A 19,446-nucleotide genomic window follows, 5' to 3' on the forward strand; every position below is an offset into this window, starting at 1 on the left:
TGGGTATCCTACTCAGATGCCTGACATTACATGCTGCCATGATGATGATGACATAAGTGAGGTGCCACCTCTTCCCTGCTGTGAGTACTGAGACAGGCGACTACTTGACCCTTCAAAATGCTAGTGAGCCAGCCACCTCTATTTACGTGGAAATCACTTTATTTAACTCAGTCCTTGGACAGTCACAGAATAAGCCTAATCTCCCTCCAGCTGATCTCCAGCTGGACTCATCTGTGGCTCAACCTCTACTTCAATTTAATGAAGCTATGTTGGACCCCATTTTGGTGGTCTGCAACTGCTGTGAATTTGTCAGGTTGTGCACCACCACTTTCCTGCCCCCGAGACTCATTTGGAAATACCTCTCAGAAAAGAATTAATGCCTCCACGTAGGTGGGATATAATAGTGGGTCCATCTGGGCACTCCTGATACAGTCCAGACATGTTTTAGTCTCTTCAACACAAGAGAAAACAAAGAATTCAGTACCCTGTGCCACTTTTAACTTCACTGGGAACCATAAAGCTGCAGCAGTGCATAAGTCCATTAACGTTTTCTGTAGCATCTTAAACAGATTTCTTTTGTTGTGTTTCTCAATACCACAGTCCAGAAAAGTATAGATGTACTCCTTATTCACATAGACATCATGTTTTAGGGTGGCCATTCTCCTTAGGATAGCACTGCTCAGGTTAATCTCCAAGCATGCTGAATACAGTAATTCCTCACGGGTTAGTCATTGGTCTGCATAGTATGTCAAGGAGCCAATAGGCTTTCTTCACCAAAGAAACATAGTGGACCTGAGGGTGCCAAACGACTGTGAAGAACAACTGCATTACTTCTGTAAGATTCTCATAAGCAGCAATAAAGAGGAAACGTATATCAATGACATTTGCTGCACTGTGCACATTATCCAGTATCTCCATTTTACTCTCAAGTTGTAGCATGGCCCCAGTTGCACCCTTCTGAAATGCTGCCGGCCCCTGCAGCTCTGTCTTCTCAAAGTCTTCTTGTCACTCATCCTACTGCAATCTGGAACCTATTAAAGTAATCAAGGCTTCAGCTGTCCATATTGTCATTCAGGCTATCCAAACTGATGTTTTCCACTATAACTATTATCTTCACCATGTCCAGATTTTTTATAATTCTCTCTAGAGCCATCAGCATCTTCTTTTGTCCTTTTATCAGCTTCTCTGGAGTTGATTTATTGCTGCTCTTTTGGCAAGGTCTCATTTTCTTCTACATGTTTGGGGTGAAGAAAATCCTGCTTATCTCGAATGAATAATTTCTTTGCCATTTTTCTGCTCAGCTTTTTCTCAAGACGTCTGAAAAGTGTTGCCTCCTGTCGGGTGTGCACAGTCCAGTGCTTAATTTGTAGAAGAAAGAATGCTAGTGCCTGAAGCTTTGCTCAGAAGCCCGCAGCCAGTTCAATTAAACTTTGGCTCAGCGAATATCAAGGCTTGTAGTCTTAAATCCTGCTCAAACCTCTTTAATCCACTACCAGACACGTCCTGTCCCTCAGTCTTGTATTTGCAGGTTCCTACTTTCTCCCCTTCTCTTTCTCATGCTCCATCTTTCCAACCTGTGTGTTTTTTCCCCCATGAAATGATCTGTTGCACAAAATAAGTGACGTCCCCAAAACTAAGTGCCAGTGCCCCCCCACCGACAACCACCATCTCAGATTTAGCACAGGGTGTTCTTCTCAGGACCACAAGCACTCACCAATGTGAGGACACCTACAGCATCAGTGTCTTGCTGTGGCCCCGGTTAAGCCAACACCACCTAATTTTATTGGTATATCCATGATCACCTTAAAAAGAAGGCAGCAGATCAGGGTCTGGGGATCCTGGAGCACTATCTTCATCAACATCAGCCAAACCTTGAGTGTATCTACCACATTTCGCCCAATAGGGTACCTGCATCTCTGCCCCAAAATAATTACACCAATCACACGTACCCCCACAATAGTTAGATAAAGTCCATTGGTACAAGTTATTGCTCCCTTAGCTTGGCCCCCAGATACCTTGATTCCATTGAAACACTGAACCATGCCAACTGTCCCATCTAGTGGCGATGCAGAATTGGACATATGAGTTAAGTCCGAGGTGGTCAACACTCTCACCTCCAGGTTCTGCTCCCACAAAGATACCTCACCACTGAGGAATATTAGCTTCTATCACACATAAGGGGGTGCAACAGGTATGTGAGTCTGGTAAGAGGTATGTTGTGACAGATAAAGCATGTAGTAGGTGTTATGAGTGGGAAGCCAAAAATGACTTTTTACCTATGGTGATATTAGTTGCACTTTCCCTGGTGTAATCTTAATAAAAGGCTGCAGGTGGAGCTGCTTCCTTTGTGGATGGCAGCAAATACTCTTTTTTTGTTAAAGACTATGTAACTGATGAACTGCAAGTTTCAGTAACAAGGGGCTTTGCAGACTGTAAACGTTCTTAAAAGCGTCGATGTTGGAGACGTTCCCAAAATTGGTACCTGGAATACTAACAAAATGACCTTTTTACATGATGCTTGTTGTGTGTGATCGAGGGAAGCTTTCTCAGATGTCATGTGCTACCATCTTTTGGTGTGTGTGTAGTGCACATTTCTACTGCCTGTGCTGCACCTATTTTCTGTGGGAGCAGGAATCTTGCCTCATGCCCTCCTAGTATGGTCTTTTTGCTCCTTCTCTACTCCTCTTTGCTCTTTTCAACTTGTGCCCCTGCTTGCACCCTGTAGTCCAGCTGCACAATGGTCCACACTCACTGCTGTACCTGTCCTGTCTGTGTCAGTGTAAGAGTATTCCCCTGCTAATACCACTGTGGTTTTTTTGAACAGGGATCATGTACTGCTGCTCAAGTTGCAGTCCTGCTAAGTACCACGCATCAGGCGTTAGGCTAACGCATTTTAGTTTGGTGGTCCTCATCACTGCAGTGAAATGCATTTTTTTTGCTTTTTTAGTGTTATACCACCTTTGCACTGTGAGGGAGACAATTTGAGTGATCACGAGCTTCAGAGAGGATCTGCTTTAACAGCAGCACGCTTTCGGCGAGTGCTGTGCAGACTGTACTGCAAGAATCATACTGGCCTCGTTCAATCAGGTCTGTGCGTAAGTGACTTTGAACATTAGCAGCTTACTCTCACTTTTGGCGTTGACTACCGCAGCGGGCTGGGCTCAGTTGAGTACATTGATATGTGAACAGTTGAGACCTACCACGGGTGCCTCAGAGGTGGTACCATGTCACCTGGCCTGCAGTTCCATCCTGTAGCAGTGAGTGTAGAGACAGTAAAGTTAATCCAGGGGTAGTAAGTTCCCTTTGTTGCTGTTTTTCAGTAACTGGTGCGACCCTGTCCACTACCGTTAGTACCACTGACACCTTTTGGTGGCAGCAGGCTCCATTATCTGCACAGAATCACAAATTCTTGTGCAGAATTATCTGGTAGAGGCATATTCTAGTTGTAGATTTCTTACCTTAGAATTTCCCCCACGTGTCAGACCAGATCTGGAGATTTTTCTTCAATCAGTACCCTTGCTCGCCATCCGGTGGTTTCAGTCGACTCTGCATCTATCGTTGGCATCGTAGTTGCCGTGATGACGTTGCAGTAATATACAGGTACCACCCCGGCGTGTTGATGTCAGTTTCTTTTCACAACTTTTCACGCCACTAGCGTGGAGCCATGAAGAGCACAGAATGGTATCCCAGAAGTAGGGCCCTGAAAAGGGAATCCCTGTCCCTAGAAATCAGTTCACAAGTGGGGAGGATGAGTGGGGAGGGAAGGAAACTGCAACTACAATGTCTCTACCAGATAATTTGTTACAGAAGGTAAGTAACTTGCTCATCTGATAGAGACTTTTAGTTGCAGATTCCTTACCTTAGAATAGATACCGAAGCAATACTATCCTCACAACAGTGGGCTGCGAATCAAGATCATACTAGAAAGTCCTGCAGGACCGAATGTCCAAAGTAGCTGTCTCTGGGGTCCGGACTGTCCAGACAGTAATGCTTTGTGAACGTGTGCAGAAATGCCCACGTTGCTGCTTGGCAGATTTCCAGGACAGAAACTCTGCATGCTAACGTTGCAGTGGCAGCAGTTGCTCTGGTGGAGTGAGCACACAATCCCTCAAAGGGTTGCTTCTTTGCCAAAGCTTAGCACATCTTGATGAAGACCACCACCCATCATAAGATGGTCCACTTTTGCACCACCCATCCTTTCTTCACACCCACATATCCTACAAAGAGTTGATAATCCACCCGGAAATGGATCCAGACGGTGGAGCCTCTCCTCTTCATGAGAAGGATATGGAGGTGCATACAAAGCAGGCAAAGTGATGGATAGCCCTACTTGAAAGGGCGTGGCCACCCTAGAAAGGAAGGAGGCCCTGATACGAAGCACCTTTTTGTCAGGATGGACAGATAAAAATGGTAGCTTTGAAGAAAAAGCTTGAAGCTCACTCACTCTGCGAGCAGAGGTGATGCCAATGAGGAAAGCAGTTTTTAGCGTGAGAAGCTACAAAGGACAATTATGTAGTGGCTCAAAAGGGGCACACATAAGATAGGTGAGCACCAGGGTCAAATCCCACTGGGGTATTATGAATGGGGTAGGTGGGAACAAATGGTTGAATCCCTTCAGGAGCCTTCCAACACTGGGAGACTTGAACAAGTAAGGTTGATTTGGCAGTCTGAGAAAGGCTGAGATGGCAGATAGGTAGTCTTTAAGGGTACCCAAATCAGAGCCCTCTGGGCAAGAGACGAACAGTAAAACCTCAGACAGAGGTGCAGAAAAGGGATCAACAGACTTGTTAGTACACCATGCCACAAATTTGTGCCAATGACAAGCGTATACCTTTTTGGTGGAGGGACGCCTGGCTGCCAAGATAACATTGCAGACTATGGGTGGAAGTTTGAAAGTTGTCAACTGCCACCGCTCAGTCTCCACTGAAGAAGGCAGAGACTGGACAGGTTCTGGTGGAGAACCGTCCCCTGCTGCTGCGACAGAAGATCCTCCAGAAGGAGCAATCTGATCAGAAGATCCGTGGCCATGCTTGGGAGCTCAGGATACCATACTCTTTATTCCCAGTCTGGAGCCACAAGGATTACTTGGGCCCAGTTGCTCTTGATCTTTTTCAGTACTCTGGGCAGAAGTTGTATAGGCGGGAAGGCATAAAGGAGGCCTGAGTTCCACTTGAGATGAAAAGCGTCGCCACGCAAGTGCCATCTTGGAAACTTCAGCGTGCAAAACAGCTGACATTGCACATTCTCTGCAGAAGTAAACAGATCTAACCAAGGCTCTCCCCACTGCCTAAAGAGACCTTGCGCCACCTCTGGATGGTGATGACATTCATGATCAACTATGCATAGACGGCGGAGTTCATCTGCTCTGGCGTTCAGAGAGCCCACCAGATGTTGAACCACCAGGGATATGCTCTGGTGTGCCAGCCATGTCTAGAGGCGCAGAGCCTCTTGACAAAGGGTCTACGACCCCACTCCGCCCTACTTGTTGCAGTACCACATGGCCGTGGTGTTGTCTATGAACAACTGCAATATCTTTCCCTTGATAGAGGGAAGACAGTCTTCCAATGCAGGCCTCATTGTCCAGAGCTCCAAAGATTGATGTAGAATCCGGACTCCGACACTGACCAGAATCCTTTGATCACCACCTCTCCCATGTGGCCGCCTCATCCCAGGAGTGATACATCTGCACTACTGTGAGATCTGGTTGGGGAAGGGAGAGGGATCTGCTGTTGATCCACTCTGGATTCCAAAGCCACCACTGCAGATCTTGCGCAGTTCTCTCCGAGATCTGGACCATTTCGGAGAGGTTCCCCTGATGCTGCGCCCACTGGGAATTCAGGTCCCACTGCAGAGCTCACATATGCCATCTGGCATGTGTGACCAGCAGGAGGCTGTTAGGCCCAGCGGCCTCAGTCATTCTCATAGAAATCCAGGATAGAGCCTGAAATATCGGTATCATAGCCTTAATATCCCAGACTTGCTTTTCGGGAGGATAGACCCAAAACTGCACTGTGTCCAGAACAGCTCTGATGAGAGGGAGTCAGGTATGACTTTGGCACGTTTAGCGGTGGTAAGGCTGAAGGAGAGCACAGTAAATTGAAAGTGTTTGTGACCTGCCATGAATCGCAAGTAAGGTCTGTGGGCAGGCAGGAAGGGTATGTGGAAGCAGGCGTCCTGCAAGACCAACGCTACCATCCAGTCTCCAGTCTCCAAGGCAGACAGGACCTGAGCCAGGGCGAGCATTTTGAACTTTCCTGAGGAAGAGAGTGAGGGCTAGGATAGTGTGAAGGCTTTTGTCCTTCTTGGACACCAGAAACTAGCGGGAATAGCAAGCACGACCTACTTCTGGAGCAGTGACCTTCTCTACGGTTCCCGTGGCCAAGAGAAATGCAACCTCACAGAGCAGTGCCAAATGATCTCCAATAAACGTTCGTAAGACGGTGGCATGGTCGAAGGTGTCATCTCAAAGAGGAGGGTGTAGCCCCTTCGGACTATTTGCAAAACCCACCTGTCCGTCATGATGAATTCCCGGTGGGGCAGGTGACAGTGGATCCTGCCTTCAACTAGTCTGGGATGCGACGGACTAGGATGGGTGCGACGGGCTAGGAGGGTGTGGAGGCTGCAGCTAGGGTGAGGTAGACTGGGCAGACCTCTCGCTCCCTGACCCACGAGCCCGTGGGTGTCCACATCCACGGCCATGCAGGGGCTGTGCAATATGCGTAGCTCGGTGGCTGGCAGGGAAAGGATGTGGTAGGGAGCCCCTTCCGTAGCCATGAAAGGGGCAAAAAGCAGAATGTGTTGGGCGAGGGGCAATTGTGAGCCCAAGGGACCAAACCGTAGCCCAGGACTCCTTAAAAGGCTCTAGCGCAGAGTCTGCTTTCTCTCCAAAGAGACGGGTGCCATCGAAAAGCATGTCCAGGAGAGATTGTTTGACATCCCCCGAAAAGCCAGACGTCCTCAACCAGGCATGGTGCCCTAAGGCCACCATCGACGCAACAGATCTGCCCAGTGAGTCGGTCATGTCCAGCACACAACGTATTATGAACTTGGCCGCATTCCTCCCATCAGCAACGTCTTGGGAAAAGACCTGCGGCACCACCTGCACAACCATATCTCACAATGTATGGGAGTAGTGGCCCAAAAGGCATGCAGTGTTCACAGAATGCAATTCCAGACTGAAGCTTCCCAAGCTGATCCAGTCTTTTGGACTCCCGGTGAGGATGGGAATGCGCCAGATGAAGAAGAAACCTGGATGACCAGGCTCTCAGGTGTAGAGTGTTGGGACAAGAATTTAGGGACGTTTGGCGCAGGCCGATAGTGGCGGGCGATTGTCTTATTCACAGGCCCCTGTGCTGAGTTTGGACCAGATACCCAGTGGGACATCTATGAGGATTTCGTTAATGGGTAACGGAGATTCCAAAGTGCAAGCCCCAGGCTGAAGCACCTCAGTCAGGAGGTTAGTCCTGACTGCCACAGAAGGGAGTTCGAGGCCAGAGACCTCAGCCACCCTTCTGACCACCATGGAATATCACTCTCCCTCCTACATAGCCACGGTAGAGGGAGAAAGCATGCCAGCGTCTGGGGAAGTATCCGGACCACTAGCTTTACCCAATTCCTATGCCTAGTCCATTTTGGGATACTCTAGCTGGTATTCTAGAGGGTCCAGCGACCCTTCCAAACTTTACCCCTACCCATAAGAAAAAGGGTCTGGATCCAACCTGGGTTGAGTAGACCCCATTGAAGACTGATCGACGTAGAAAGATGGTGTTCCGGCTCCGGGTTGTTGGGGAGAAGTATTGGGTTGATGTCCATCGTGGGCCCAACCGACGTCAGGAGTGTTGACGTCTTGCCAGTGCTGGGGAAGGTCGCGTTGGCAAAGATCCAATAGCAGACCCGTAGAGGCCCTCTGGAGCTGAGGTCGAAGCTGCCAGCGTGGAACCCAGGGGGTCCCCCTTCAAACCCCACAGGGCCCAAAGGTGCTGCAGGGTGGTCGGTATGCCCACAATTCAGGTGCATGGCCTCATAAAATTCTCTTATCTGGAGAGGGGTGGCTTTGGCTCCCGGAAACTGTGAGAGGCGTGGATCTGACCCATAGGTAGGATCGACACACTTCCCATATCATGTCATCTGAGCGACGGGCGAAGTGGGTAACTGCTTTTGTCATAGGGATCCTTTGGTTACTTATTGAACTTTTGCTGCACGAAGGCACCTAGTGCTGAGCTGGAGGAGGGTGGAGTTTGAGGGTCCAGTGCTGCTTATTCAGAATTAAAACCGCCTGCTGCTGAATTCCTTGTGTGTCCTGGAGTTTTCAGGAAACAATTAAAATGCCAAGATAACACAAGTGAATAATGTTACTGCTGGAGTGAAATCAGCATTTTGTCTAGAGGCAGTTCTCACTCATCATGACAGAGTGCAGAAGGTTAATGTGCCTTCTGCAAAGAACAAGTGCCATACAGATCTCTAAACCGCATTTTATGTGGCTAGCTCAGTGAGTTTTGTCACAGAGATCCTGTTACATGCAGTCCATAAGTTCCAATCCTAATATAGCACAATTACATATAAACTGCCATAAAAGAGCTGCATTCAAACTGCATGGTTGTCATGCTATTCCCATTTTAGTAATGAGACTTCGTGTTTAGGTCAGCAGCACCACCAGCACCACAAGTGTGGGAGACTGAGTCAACCCCACACCACTTGGTAGCTGTCGGTCTAACTCCTGGCCAGCTCGCAGTGCCTCACCCAACGCTATCAAGGGAGATGTGATTTGCGGCAACTTAAACCTGACACTGACTCCGCAGGGAAGTTGTGAAAACAGGTTAGACCCCTTTCACTCACTCATGCCATACTTTCACATGCCAAGGCAGGACACGTGATGCAAACTGGATTTCACTGCATTTATTGAAGCAATTGCATCCTAGTATAAAAAGCAGATGCTGCGATAATGTTTCAGAATGTTATTTTTCCCTGCAGTCATTCATTATCCTAATGTTGCTAAAAAGGGGTTCATTTGGGTAGAAACACATTTACTTTATAGTAAAGCCAACCACTGTGGTATGTTTTAAACCTGACTTGGTGCTCCTCCGAACTAAATACTCAAAATATTCTGCCTACTAGTATGGATGACGTGATGCATACAACTTGTAATCCTCACTGTGTTATGTAACATTTCCTATAGACTAATTTACACACGTATGATTTTTTGTCTTTGTATAATCTGTGCATGATGTATAGTGCTGACACCTTACACTGGTATGAGTAGTGCTATAAAACAAATGGCACTTTGCAGCAGTTTCAAGATCTCCTTACAGTTTCTCGTTGCTTATATGGTTGAAACTTCTGAAGTGTATCTGTTTCCAGGGACTTCATTGCTTGATTTTACTTAAGTGTCACACATTTGCTCGTTGAATGTCACTCATAAATTCACTGTGAAAATTGTCACACACAAGCTATCTCAATCCTTGGCAGCTGTGTAGGTGCTGTGTGTTACTGTGCAAAATAGGTATGATGCCTTTGCTGTCTTTTGCTTCCTGTGCTCCCACCTGGAACTCACCTTCTCTCCTTCATACCCTGCGCCCTTACCCCCCTACAATCCATGAAAATGGCAAAGCTTTTGCCTTTAGAACAGTGACCTGTTCACCAAGATTCTTAACACTGAACACATATATTCACCAATTGAGTATAGAATTCCGAACTTTACTCAGTCTTTGCTTATCTGGGAAAATAAGCGTTGATCAGTAGTAATATTAATGGTGAGCAGTACATTAAGTTTGTTAGTGCTTGTAGCTGGCTTTCTCAGTTGTATGTTCATGGAATTCACACAGGGAGATGGTAGTAAAGCTTTTTTAATAATTGTGTCAATTAATTACATACAATAAGCTGGCATTAAGACTGTAATAGGCAGTGATGTCCAGTGAATTGCTTACTTTCAAAATAACCATTAACAATGCTAATAGGTCTGGCATTGGCATCCGTTGTTTGGCTTTGTGTGTGCTTGTTTTGTGACTGTTTTTGCAAAACGTTATTGATGGTGAAGGCGCGGCCCTCATCAATCTAAACAAATATATATATCTCTTTTTTAGCATCAAAAATAATTTTGTTATCCAAAAGCACACATTGCCTGATCTAATACCAAGCGTTAGCAAAGTCAATAGATCTGACACTGACCGCCAGCCTTTTGGCAATTCTTGTTTTGTCATGGATTTTTTGTTTGCAAATCTTAATTGTTCGGGAAGCTGTTGGGCCTTTATAAAAAAAATGGCTAAAGCCTATAATGTTTTCTGGTCTCAAAAAAAGCACACATTACTGTAGTATTCCTTATCACTGAGGGGAACTATGTTGAGTGGGGATGGGTGGCTTGTGAAAGGGCAGCATGCCGTAGTTCATAGTAAAGTCAACCCATGGCTGAAATGGGCTGACTTGATTTCCCTTGATGTATGCTCAAGTGGGCGGAAGCAAAATGTGAATAGCACAACCACAGGTGAATGGATGGCATGGGGCTTTAAACCCCTAAAAGTAACTATGTTCTATGCTTAATTTTAGCAAAACCAAAAGGTTTTGGCTATCACAGACCTAACAAAATCAATAATTCTGGCAGCCTCTTGCCTTTAAGAAAGAAAGATAGAAAGGGAGAAAGAATGAAGTAAAGAGGCCAAGAGAGCAAACGTGTTACAGGTGCTGCACATTAAACACAACAAAGACCGGTTTTCTTCCTCACCAAAGTATATTAAAGAACCATTGATGATATTGAATCCAAAATAAATGTGTTCTGAAGAACTGTCCGCTTATGAATTCACATCCTATAACATTGAAGCTTTTAGTTTGTGTAGTGCATGAATAGTAAAAACAGGATAATTTAATACAGAACAGTTCAAGATGGATGCAACCTGTCTTCTGTGAAAGACCAACAGTCAGATAAACTAAGGAAGTCAAAAAGGAATTTACAACACCATTGGCAGGAGACAGGAACTGATAAAGCTGGAATGTTCCCTTTACTCACATCTGGTAGGACATTTCCTGCTATCACAGCAGGCTCTAGTTATAAAGGCAACACTACAGTAATAAAGTAACAAGCATTTGCAATGCAATAGGTCTCGCATTTGCAAGAGTTAGAGCTATCGGTTTTGTAAATGACAATGTCTTTACCTATGTCTTTTGGTTTGGAGTGTAGTGGATGTGTGTGTGGAGTTGAATTATGTGGGTTGTATTAGAATTGCTGTGGTATTGTTTGTAAAAAATAATTTAAAAATCCACATACAACAACTGGTGTCAGTGGTAAAACGTAAATTCTGCAGGGTTCATGTTTCAGTGGGATCCTTTAGACATCATTTGAAACTGGGCAAATCCAATCCCCACCATGTTGCTGGTCCATGTGCTAGTTGCAAACATCCTGGATCGGTGCTTCATTAAGGCAACAGTAGACAAACAACCTCGAACACACCAGATGACAGCAAACAACGTAAAATACTGGGACTGTAGAGCACTCGAATGGCAACATGTTATTCTGCTTAGGTCTCCTAAACCCCATAGAACAGACAAAGAAATTTGAATATGAAATAGACATGCGAAGATAGTCTGATCAGTTAACTAACATGATGCTGAGTTACACTGTTCACAAGGCAAGCAGGAATACAGCTGAATATTCAAAAAACATCTCTCTCTTCCACATCCTGTTTCCAAGCAGAAGCTCTCTCTGTGTAGATGCAGTCATACTGAAATGTTTTCCCTCCACAAACACATTCCCCTAATCGCATGACTCTCCACTTTGTTCACCCACACTTTAGCACAAGAGTTTCATGTGTTTGTCGTGTCTGAAGAGGAAAGGGGGCTCGGGACAGCTGCTTTTGAGAACAGACCTTTTCCGAGTAGAAGGTAGGCTGAAACCAGTGCTTAATTTGTGCTTGTTGTTTCCGGTGCTGAGCACCGGCACTTATTTTTGAGGGCCGGGGCTTGGTCTTCTGCTTTAAGGATTTGCTGCAAGCAAAAGACACATATGGGAAAGACGGATGAAGGGAAAAACGAAAAAGCGTCACAAAGGAAGAAAGCTGCAAGAGTGAGCAGAAGGGGCAGGTAGTGACGTTCTATGGATTGAAGAGGCCCGAGATGGCTTCAGGATTACGCTGCCTCAGTTTTCCCTGTTCGCACAGTTAATTGCAGCAGACGCGTGTTTAACAGGAGGGCTTTGGGCACCGGCACCTCTTTATTTAGAAATTAAGCACTGGCTGAAGCACACTGATTGGGATGTGCAGGTATCGGAGAAACAAAGCAGCAGAGAAGTTGGGCTTTGAGGCGGCTGTGAGAGAGGATGAGAGGGGAAGAGAGCAGTGTTTTCTGATGAATTTAACGTCTTTGGTGCGGCATGCAACAATCAATGTATAACAGACATCTTAATCTGAGTGGTGATTGGTGGATAGCTACAAACCACGCAAAGAAATTCTAAAACTGTGCGCTTGCTTTGCTTTATTTAAGATTTGGTAATTTTTCTGTGACATAATTTCTAAAAACTTTAGCCCGCTTAAGATGCACGTTTTTAAAGTTCACGGCGGCCTTGCAGCTGATGCCGTTGACACTGGACCTGGGGAAACGGCCTCAAATCCCAGCCTCAGTTTAATATCCTGAGATTCTGAGCAAATTACTTAATATTCTAGGGCACATATAAAGTGTTCTAATGACCTTGGGCCACTTTCGCGCTACCCAAAACCAAAAAAACGACTTGGCAACCTAGAAAACAGCCACCACCCCTCCCTCAGAACCCTGTACCTCGCCAGGATTCCCTTTAAATGTATCACTGCCCTCAATCCTACACAGGGCTCTGCTGCCATTCTGCTCGGTTCGCAGAGACTAATATCACATACTAACATATAAATTAAAAATACATTTGCATTAAGGCCTTGTGAGTGCAGCAGGAACTAAACTAAAAAGTAATTTGCACTGCTTATGATGTCCACAAAAGGAAGGAGTACTGTCAAGTGAATAACAAATTACTTTGGAATCCAGCCATGCAAAATTACCATAGCTCAGAGTGTTAACGCATATTTTATAGAGGTGTTAGGGTTTGAATCCCAATGGCGCGAACACCCTTTCTGCCTTCATTCCACAGGATTTATGTCCGAAGTCCATTAAGAGAGTAGACCACAACATATACTACAAGTTTGGGTCCTGCTACAAAAAATGAATATGAATTGGTAGTAGCTGAGTGAGATAATGCACCTGCAGCAGGAAACTGGGTGAAACACACTTTTGTAATGAACAGTAAAGGCCCCAAAGTTTTCTGACTGGCTGAGCTAATTTCAGCAGACTGCATAGGATCATGTCAGGAAGTGTGCTTCTTCGGACTTTCTAGTCTCGTAAACATTATGGCGTAGCTGCTGAGTGCCTCACCTGGGAAAGCCCTACAGCAATTACCAAAGACTTTAAAATTCTGATTTAAACCACTTCAAGCTAAAAAAAAAAAAAAGAGGGTGGGGTTCAGTGTAAGCATGAACCTTCAGCATATTTTTTGTGATATTTTATTTTAAATCGTACCAGTAAATGACAAGTGAAGTAGCAGGGCTCTGCCACCTCAGGAGGGGTCCAGGGAGCAATAGAAAGTGTGGGGAGTCCTCTTTTTGTTCACAGAGCTCTCTCTCTGAACAGTGGCTGCTGCTGGCTGCTCACAGCTCCCTTCCTCGATAGGATTAGTATGCAGACACTTCAGTCTGAAAGTGGAGGGAGGCCTTTCACGAGGAGAAGCAGACACCATCTGTTCAATAAACAGCCGAACACCATCAACTCTAATACCTCCAATTGAGTTCGCGCTGCATGAAACTTCAAAGCGCCAGTGCCGCCATGGAGTACTACACTAAGGGGAGAGACAAAATTAAAAAGTAACACGCCAACACTAAAATATATTTCTGATGGGGAAGTAATCCAGATGAAAGCGTTAATCTGCAAGGTGGTAACAAACCAACCTCAAGGTGGGACAAACGCAAAGCATTTACAAATAACTTCAAGGATTTTTGAAAGGCAGGCCCAGGAATGAATGAAAGTGATGGGCGTAGGTAAAGCCCACAGAATAGATCACATGTCAAAAACCAGCACTTGCGAGCTGCTATGCTAGACCTAAAAACAAACTTAAATGCAGGCATGGAAGGATACTACCTTGTACGTGGATGGTATCCTTGTGAAAGGGCTAAATTCAGTTACTCAAAGTGAAGTTAGACGGTGGCATAAATAGGCTGACCCACTGCCCCATGTTGTATGCTATAGAAGAGATGAAGCAAAATGTGAATGACACAACAGCAGATCAGTGGATGAAGAGAGGTGGCTGAAAGCCCCTTAAAGTAAGTATATTATACATATCATATTGGTAAAATCAAAAGACCTTGGCTAATGCCAGATCTAATTACATTTGTTGTTTAACTGTTTAAAGTACTTAAGTGTTACTTCAGTACATCAGACACTGTGTCTGATTATTTGAGACAATAGATTTGGGGCAATAGACTGAGCCAAACCAACGTGTAGTCAATTATAGGCCAAAATATACAAAAAAAATATTGTGGAGGCCTAAGTATTGTGGCTTAAATATCAATAATTAAATTATTATGAAGGTAAGTGCATATAGGTAAGTATCGATTTAGTCTTCTTAACTTTCCCTGTACATACCTTAAAGATGTATATATTGCCAGTTATATGTACGCAGAGTTATGTATAGTAAATCTATGCCTACTTATATATATTTACAAGGTTTCGGACATTGATATGCTGGCAACTATATTTTGGTCCCACAGTATTTTTTTCCTTGATATGTTGATAGAAAACTGCATTGCCCCAGAGAGTAGTTATAGTGGCATGGAGGCAAATTACTTGGAGGGGAGGGGGATTTCCTCTTGTATTGCACAACTCTTACTTTTAAATTAAACCACTTTCTGTAAAATTTCAATTTCCAGACACCTGCAGACTGAGCAGTGATTTCTGCTAAGAGTGTGGAGGTGTAGTGTGGAGGATCGGGGAGCCAGACAATGCTTTCGGGTGTACGAGGCAGGGGAATACCTGGTAGGCAGGGTGAACATGCCCTGTGTTGTATTAAACAGGGTAGGTACAGTACAGGTCCCTCGAAGACAGCATGGTGACCTCTTTTTGTATGCAGTGTGAGGCATAGAGAATTTAACTTGTGTCTTGCAAGTCCAAATGGGCACAAGAGTTAGTTGTGTGTCAGAGCAGGCATCATAGCTGCTTCACAAAAGTGTCAAACCTCCAGATAAACTCACAAAGCTAAGTGAATGTGTTCTGCTTTCTTGTTTTTCAGATCCAGTTCCACGTAACAATTGGCCACACAGCCCTTTCTCTGTACATCGATTGCCCCTTCCCAAAATGGATGCACTGGGGTCTCATTTTTTATGCTGTTTCCTTTATTGCCCTCTTTGTCAACTTCTATTACCGGACATACAGGGAACCCAAAGCATCTTCGAAGGCTGGAAAAGTGTCAACAAATGGAGCCTTGTTGAGTGGAGCATTCAAACCAGAAAACAAAGTCATAGTGGAAAATGGAAAAAAGAAAAAGGGAAAAGGAAAACGGGAATAAATTAATCTTGGCCTTTTTTGCTGTCGGCACTATTGAAACCTCGAGTTGTTAAACAACAAAAAAGACACATTTAAGTTCTGGTGTCACAGAAGTTGTTTTAAGTTTCTATTTAATGTGCAATGGAACACTCACAGTACTGGTTTAATTGTAATCTTTTAGTTTAGGTATTTACATATTTTGTACGAGCCCTTTAACGTTTTCAACAGGTGTAGGCCACACGTGCGTAAATGTAATAAAGACCTGTAGTAAATTATTTTAGCACTGCAATAGTTCTTGTTGTCCAACAAGAATTTATTTAGTTTGGAGACAGGCATTCTTATAGTAAGTGAACTTGTCAATCCTTCTAATTTATTTATTTTGTAATTAATTTATTATTGTACTACTATGTCACGCTTTGTCTCATCAAAACATTCAACTCGTGCTGGCTTTGTCAGCTGAGCTCAACTATGTGTCTCTGCACATAGAAAATGTCTGATATTGATACTGCTTACTGAGTATGCCTACTGATAGGTCAGTTGACTGTCTGGAAGTTGTGTGTTAAATATTTATTGCAGTTGCACATTTGTGAAGATTAGATGCTTGAAGGATCTGCTGAATTTCCATGGACATATTACTTATGGTCATGCCTCAGGTAATGTTATTTCTGAAGCAATTACTAGCTTTTGAAATCTGGGCACAGACTAGTAGTTTGAATTAGTGAAAACCCATGGCAGTAATTTCTAGAAAACCTACTTATAGCTGTTGAACCTTTTCGGTTTCCTCTATACTCTTATGTAGTTATGTTTATGTGGACGGGAGCATTTTAAGCGGCACCTTGGATTTAAAAAACAAAACAAATTGCACTAAAGGCAAAAAGGCATCACTGTTTACAAAGCTGTTTATCCTAAAATAGATAAGGAATTCTATTCTATATTTCTGCTTGCATGTTTTTTGCCTTGAGTGCAGACGTGATGGGGTAAAATTGTGATAAGTAATTACAGATATTCAACAAATCTGAGTGTTTGGTCATCTGAAGCTTTTATTGGATCTATCAAATCCCCAGTTATTAGTGTCAGCATTAGTTCACATCTGTTCCAAATCCAAATCAATTTTCAACATATTTGTTATACAAACCTAAACCACCAATTAATGTAAAATTTGTAACTTTATTAGTCACCGTGTCCTACAAAAATCCTGTTGAATCTCACCAAAGTAAGTATAGCTGGATGAGCTCTAGAACTCCTGCCACTAGTAGTATCTTGCAAACATTGTTTGCATTATCTATACTTGCCTGTGATAACATTAAGAGAGTAGTAGTGTATTAGGATATTTCAAGATATCACAAATCAAATGAGTATAGTGGTACCTTTTTGAAGGAGCACAGTATACCCCCCTCACATACATTCCCCCACACACTATTACTTTGAAATCCTGTTGCACTGTTGCTCACTTGACTTCACTACAGACGAGAACAGATGATGCAGAGCTGCATTGTTATTTGTTGTAGCCTCATGGTTTGCAGCCTCTGGTGACTGAGGCTGGAGCTGGACCACTGAGTTGCTGAACCTTCAACTGAAATATGCTGAAATCTGTATGCAAACTGCAGAAATCCTCATACAAACATCTGATTTATGTATCAACTGAATACTGGACTGTGTGACCGAAACCATTCTGACACAGCTGTGTAAGCAAGATTTAGTTTAGTACCCAAAGAGTGTCTTTAGTTTGAAATACTCTTTATTCTTAGTATAAACTCGATTATTTGGGTCAACAGTATTGAGATGCTGAACTACCTAATCATATGTTATCTGACATTTATTAGCAAATTAATTTTCTTTACTACTCAGTGGAGTAACAGGGCTAGGCTCTTATATTCCTCTAACAGTAAAATCTAGTCAGGATTTCATAATACTCAGCAAGCATGTAATAATTTGCACTGAAATGTACCGTGGGTAAATGTAAAATGTTTTTAATACCTATTCTTTGTGGTTATCCTAAAACCCTGACTGCACAGCGGGGTGACAAGTCACAGACTTGTGAATCTGATGACCTGTTACCAGCTCTCCACCCCAGAACTGATACTTGTGAAACCAAGTGGGAAGCTTGTTCTGACCTCTGGTTCGTCATTTCCTTACACCAGCATTATAAGGCAAATGCTATTGTGCAGCGGTTGTCTTGTAATGCTCAATTCATAGAAAGTAGTTTTCATAATTAGGATTTTCTAGACAATAATTATATTTCTGCAATCCCATCCATAATGTAGACGTATGCTTTATACTAATCATACAGATTAATCCAAAAAAGTGCTTCTTTACCTTCTTTAAACAGAGAGGCAGAGTTAAAGGGTTCACATCTTGCTATGCCCCTGCTTCGTATCCTGTCACATTTCAAAACTCATCATATCTCCTTGGTATCCAAGTGATCATTCAGCCAGACAGATCCCCTACCTTGTGATATTCTTTGTCTTGTATGTAACAAAGTTTGTAGCTCTTGAATGAGAACGAAGTACTACTTGAAAATAACAATTTTAGACATACATGCAACCAGTCTGTATACTGTATTCAAAGTGCTATTATCCTCAGAGTGCGTACAAGAAATGTATTTTGCTTCATAAAAGATAATACATTTTACAACTCATGCAAATATTAGCAGCAAGAAGTTTTTTTGTAGGTATGCTAACTTTTATTTTGGTTTCTGATGTTATTTCGGTGGAGATTACGACCCTAGAAAAAAGAAGCAATTACTGGATTCTGCTTTGATCAGGATGGCCCATGATTAGAGACATTTTATATTACATAACATATCCACCCGTGTAAGTAATGTGAAAAGCTTCAGCTTTTCACGATTTTGATGTAATGTGATTGCAGTTGGTGATACTGTTGTATTGAAGGTTAATAGGCGAATAGGAGGTGGAAGTGAAGGGGTGATTTGGGTACTTGAGTAGCAGAGGACGTTTCTTTTTATATTCATTGTTCAACTGAAGTATTTCTAGTTAATAGATCTAATCAATTTTCTGTACAAGTTTGTTATAGCAGTCCAGAGCAAGAAAGTGCAAGCAAGATCTCTAGTGTTCAATTACGATGAATTAATAGAAGCGTTATGAAACTTATTGGGCTAACAGTATTTGTACAAGCTGACTACTGACAAAAGATATCCGTAAGAACAAAAATGTCACCACAGTCCTTTCATTTTGAACAGATTGCATACTAAGAATGTACTTTCTGTTTCATATGCTGTTCATTCGTATTTGTATTCTGCTTGTTGCTGTATTTCATGGGTGATTGATTTCTTCCCAGTGTGGCTGCAAATGCAAGACATCTAGGATTTACTTGAAGATACTACTGTATTATTAGGACATACTTTTGCTTGTGCAAAATCTTTCATAATAAACTGAAACATCGAGGAAATACATCCCCCTCTAATCTTTTACTTTCTTCTTAAGGAGCATGCCATATTCTTTTTAGCACCAAAGGCAAGACGTGTTATTTGTAGCACACTTAAGTTATTGTGATTAGCTCTTATGACTGTTCTCGAAATGCATTGTTAATCTAACTATGAATGTTTTTCATCTGTTTCTGTAAATCATATATCAAATTAGAGTAAATAAATGAAAGATCTGTGTGAACTTAGTGTTGAGTTACATATTTTTACAAGGCATGCTCAGGGTTCCAAAATGCATAGGTTTTGATTCCATGGCATGCTATCTGTTTAATATTTTTGAGGTTCATTCTTGAAAATAGCCATATAGGAACATATTCCAGTCTAGATAAAGTGTTTATACAGCAGGTAGATTTGAGGTAAAGGTTTACAGCAGTGCTTGATTGGATCTGAAGTCGGTTATTTGAGTCTTAGTAACAAATACATAATAAAATCTTTAGTAAAATGATCTATTTAATTTTTATAATATA

The 19,446-nt window shown here is 43.1% G+C and overlaps 1 protein-coding gene across 1 annotated transcript in view; it reads left to right on the top strand.

Annotated features, from left to right (window-relative positions):
- Nucleotides 1-19,163, top strand: part of ELOVL4 (ELOVL fatty acid elongase 4) — a 185,482-nt gene extending 166,319 nt beyond the window's left edge. Inside the window, exon 6 of the mRNA XM_069235625.1 lies at nt 15,284-19,163. Within this exon, the coding sequence (XP_069091726.1) occupies nt 15,284-15,559 (276 nt within the window). The 3' untranslated portion in view covers nt 15,560-19,163. The remainder of the gene's footprint in view (nt 1-15,283) is intronic.
- Nucleotides 19,164-19,446: the final 283 nt, after the last annotated feature.

Source organism: Pleurodeles waltl, chromosome 5 (assembly GCF_031143425.1).
Source record: "Pleurodeles waltl isolate 20211129_DDA chromosome 5, aPleWal1.hap1.20221129, whole genome shotgun sequence".
NCBI lineage: Eukaryota > Metazoa > Chordata > Amphibia > Caudata > Salamandridae > Pleurodeles > Pleurodeles waltl.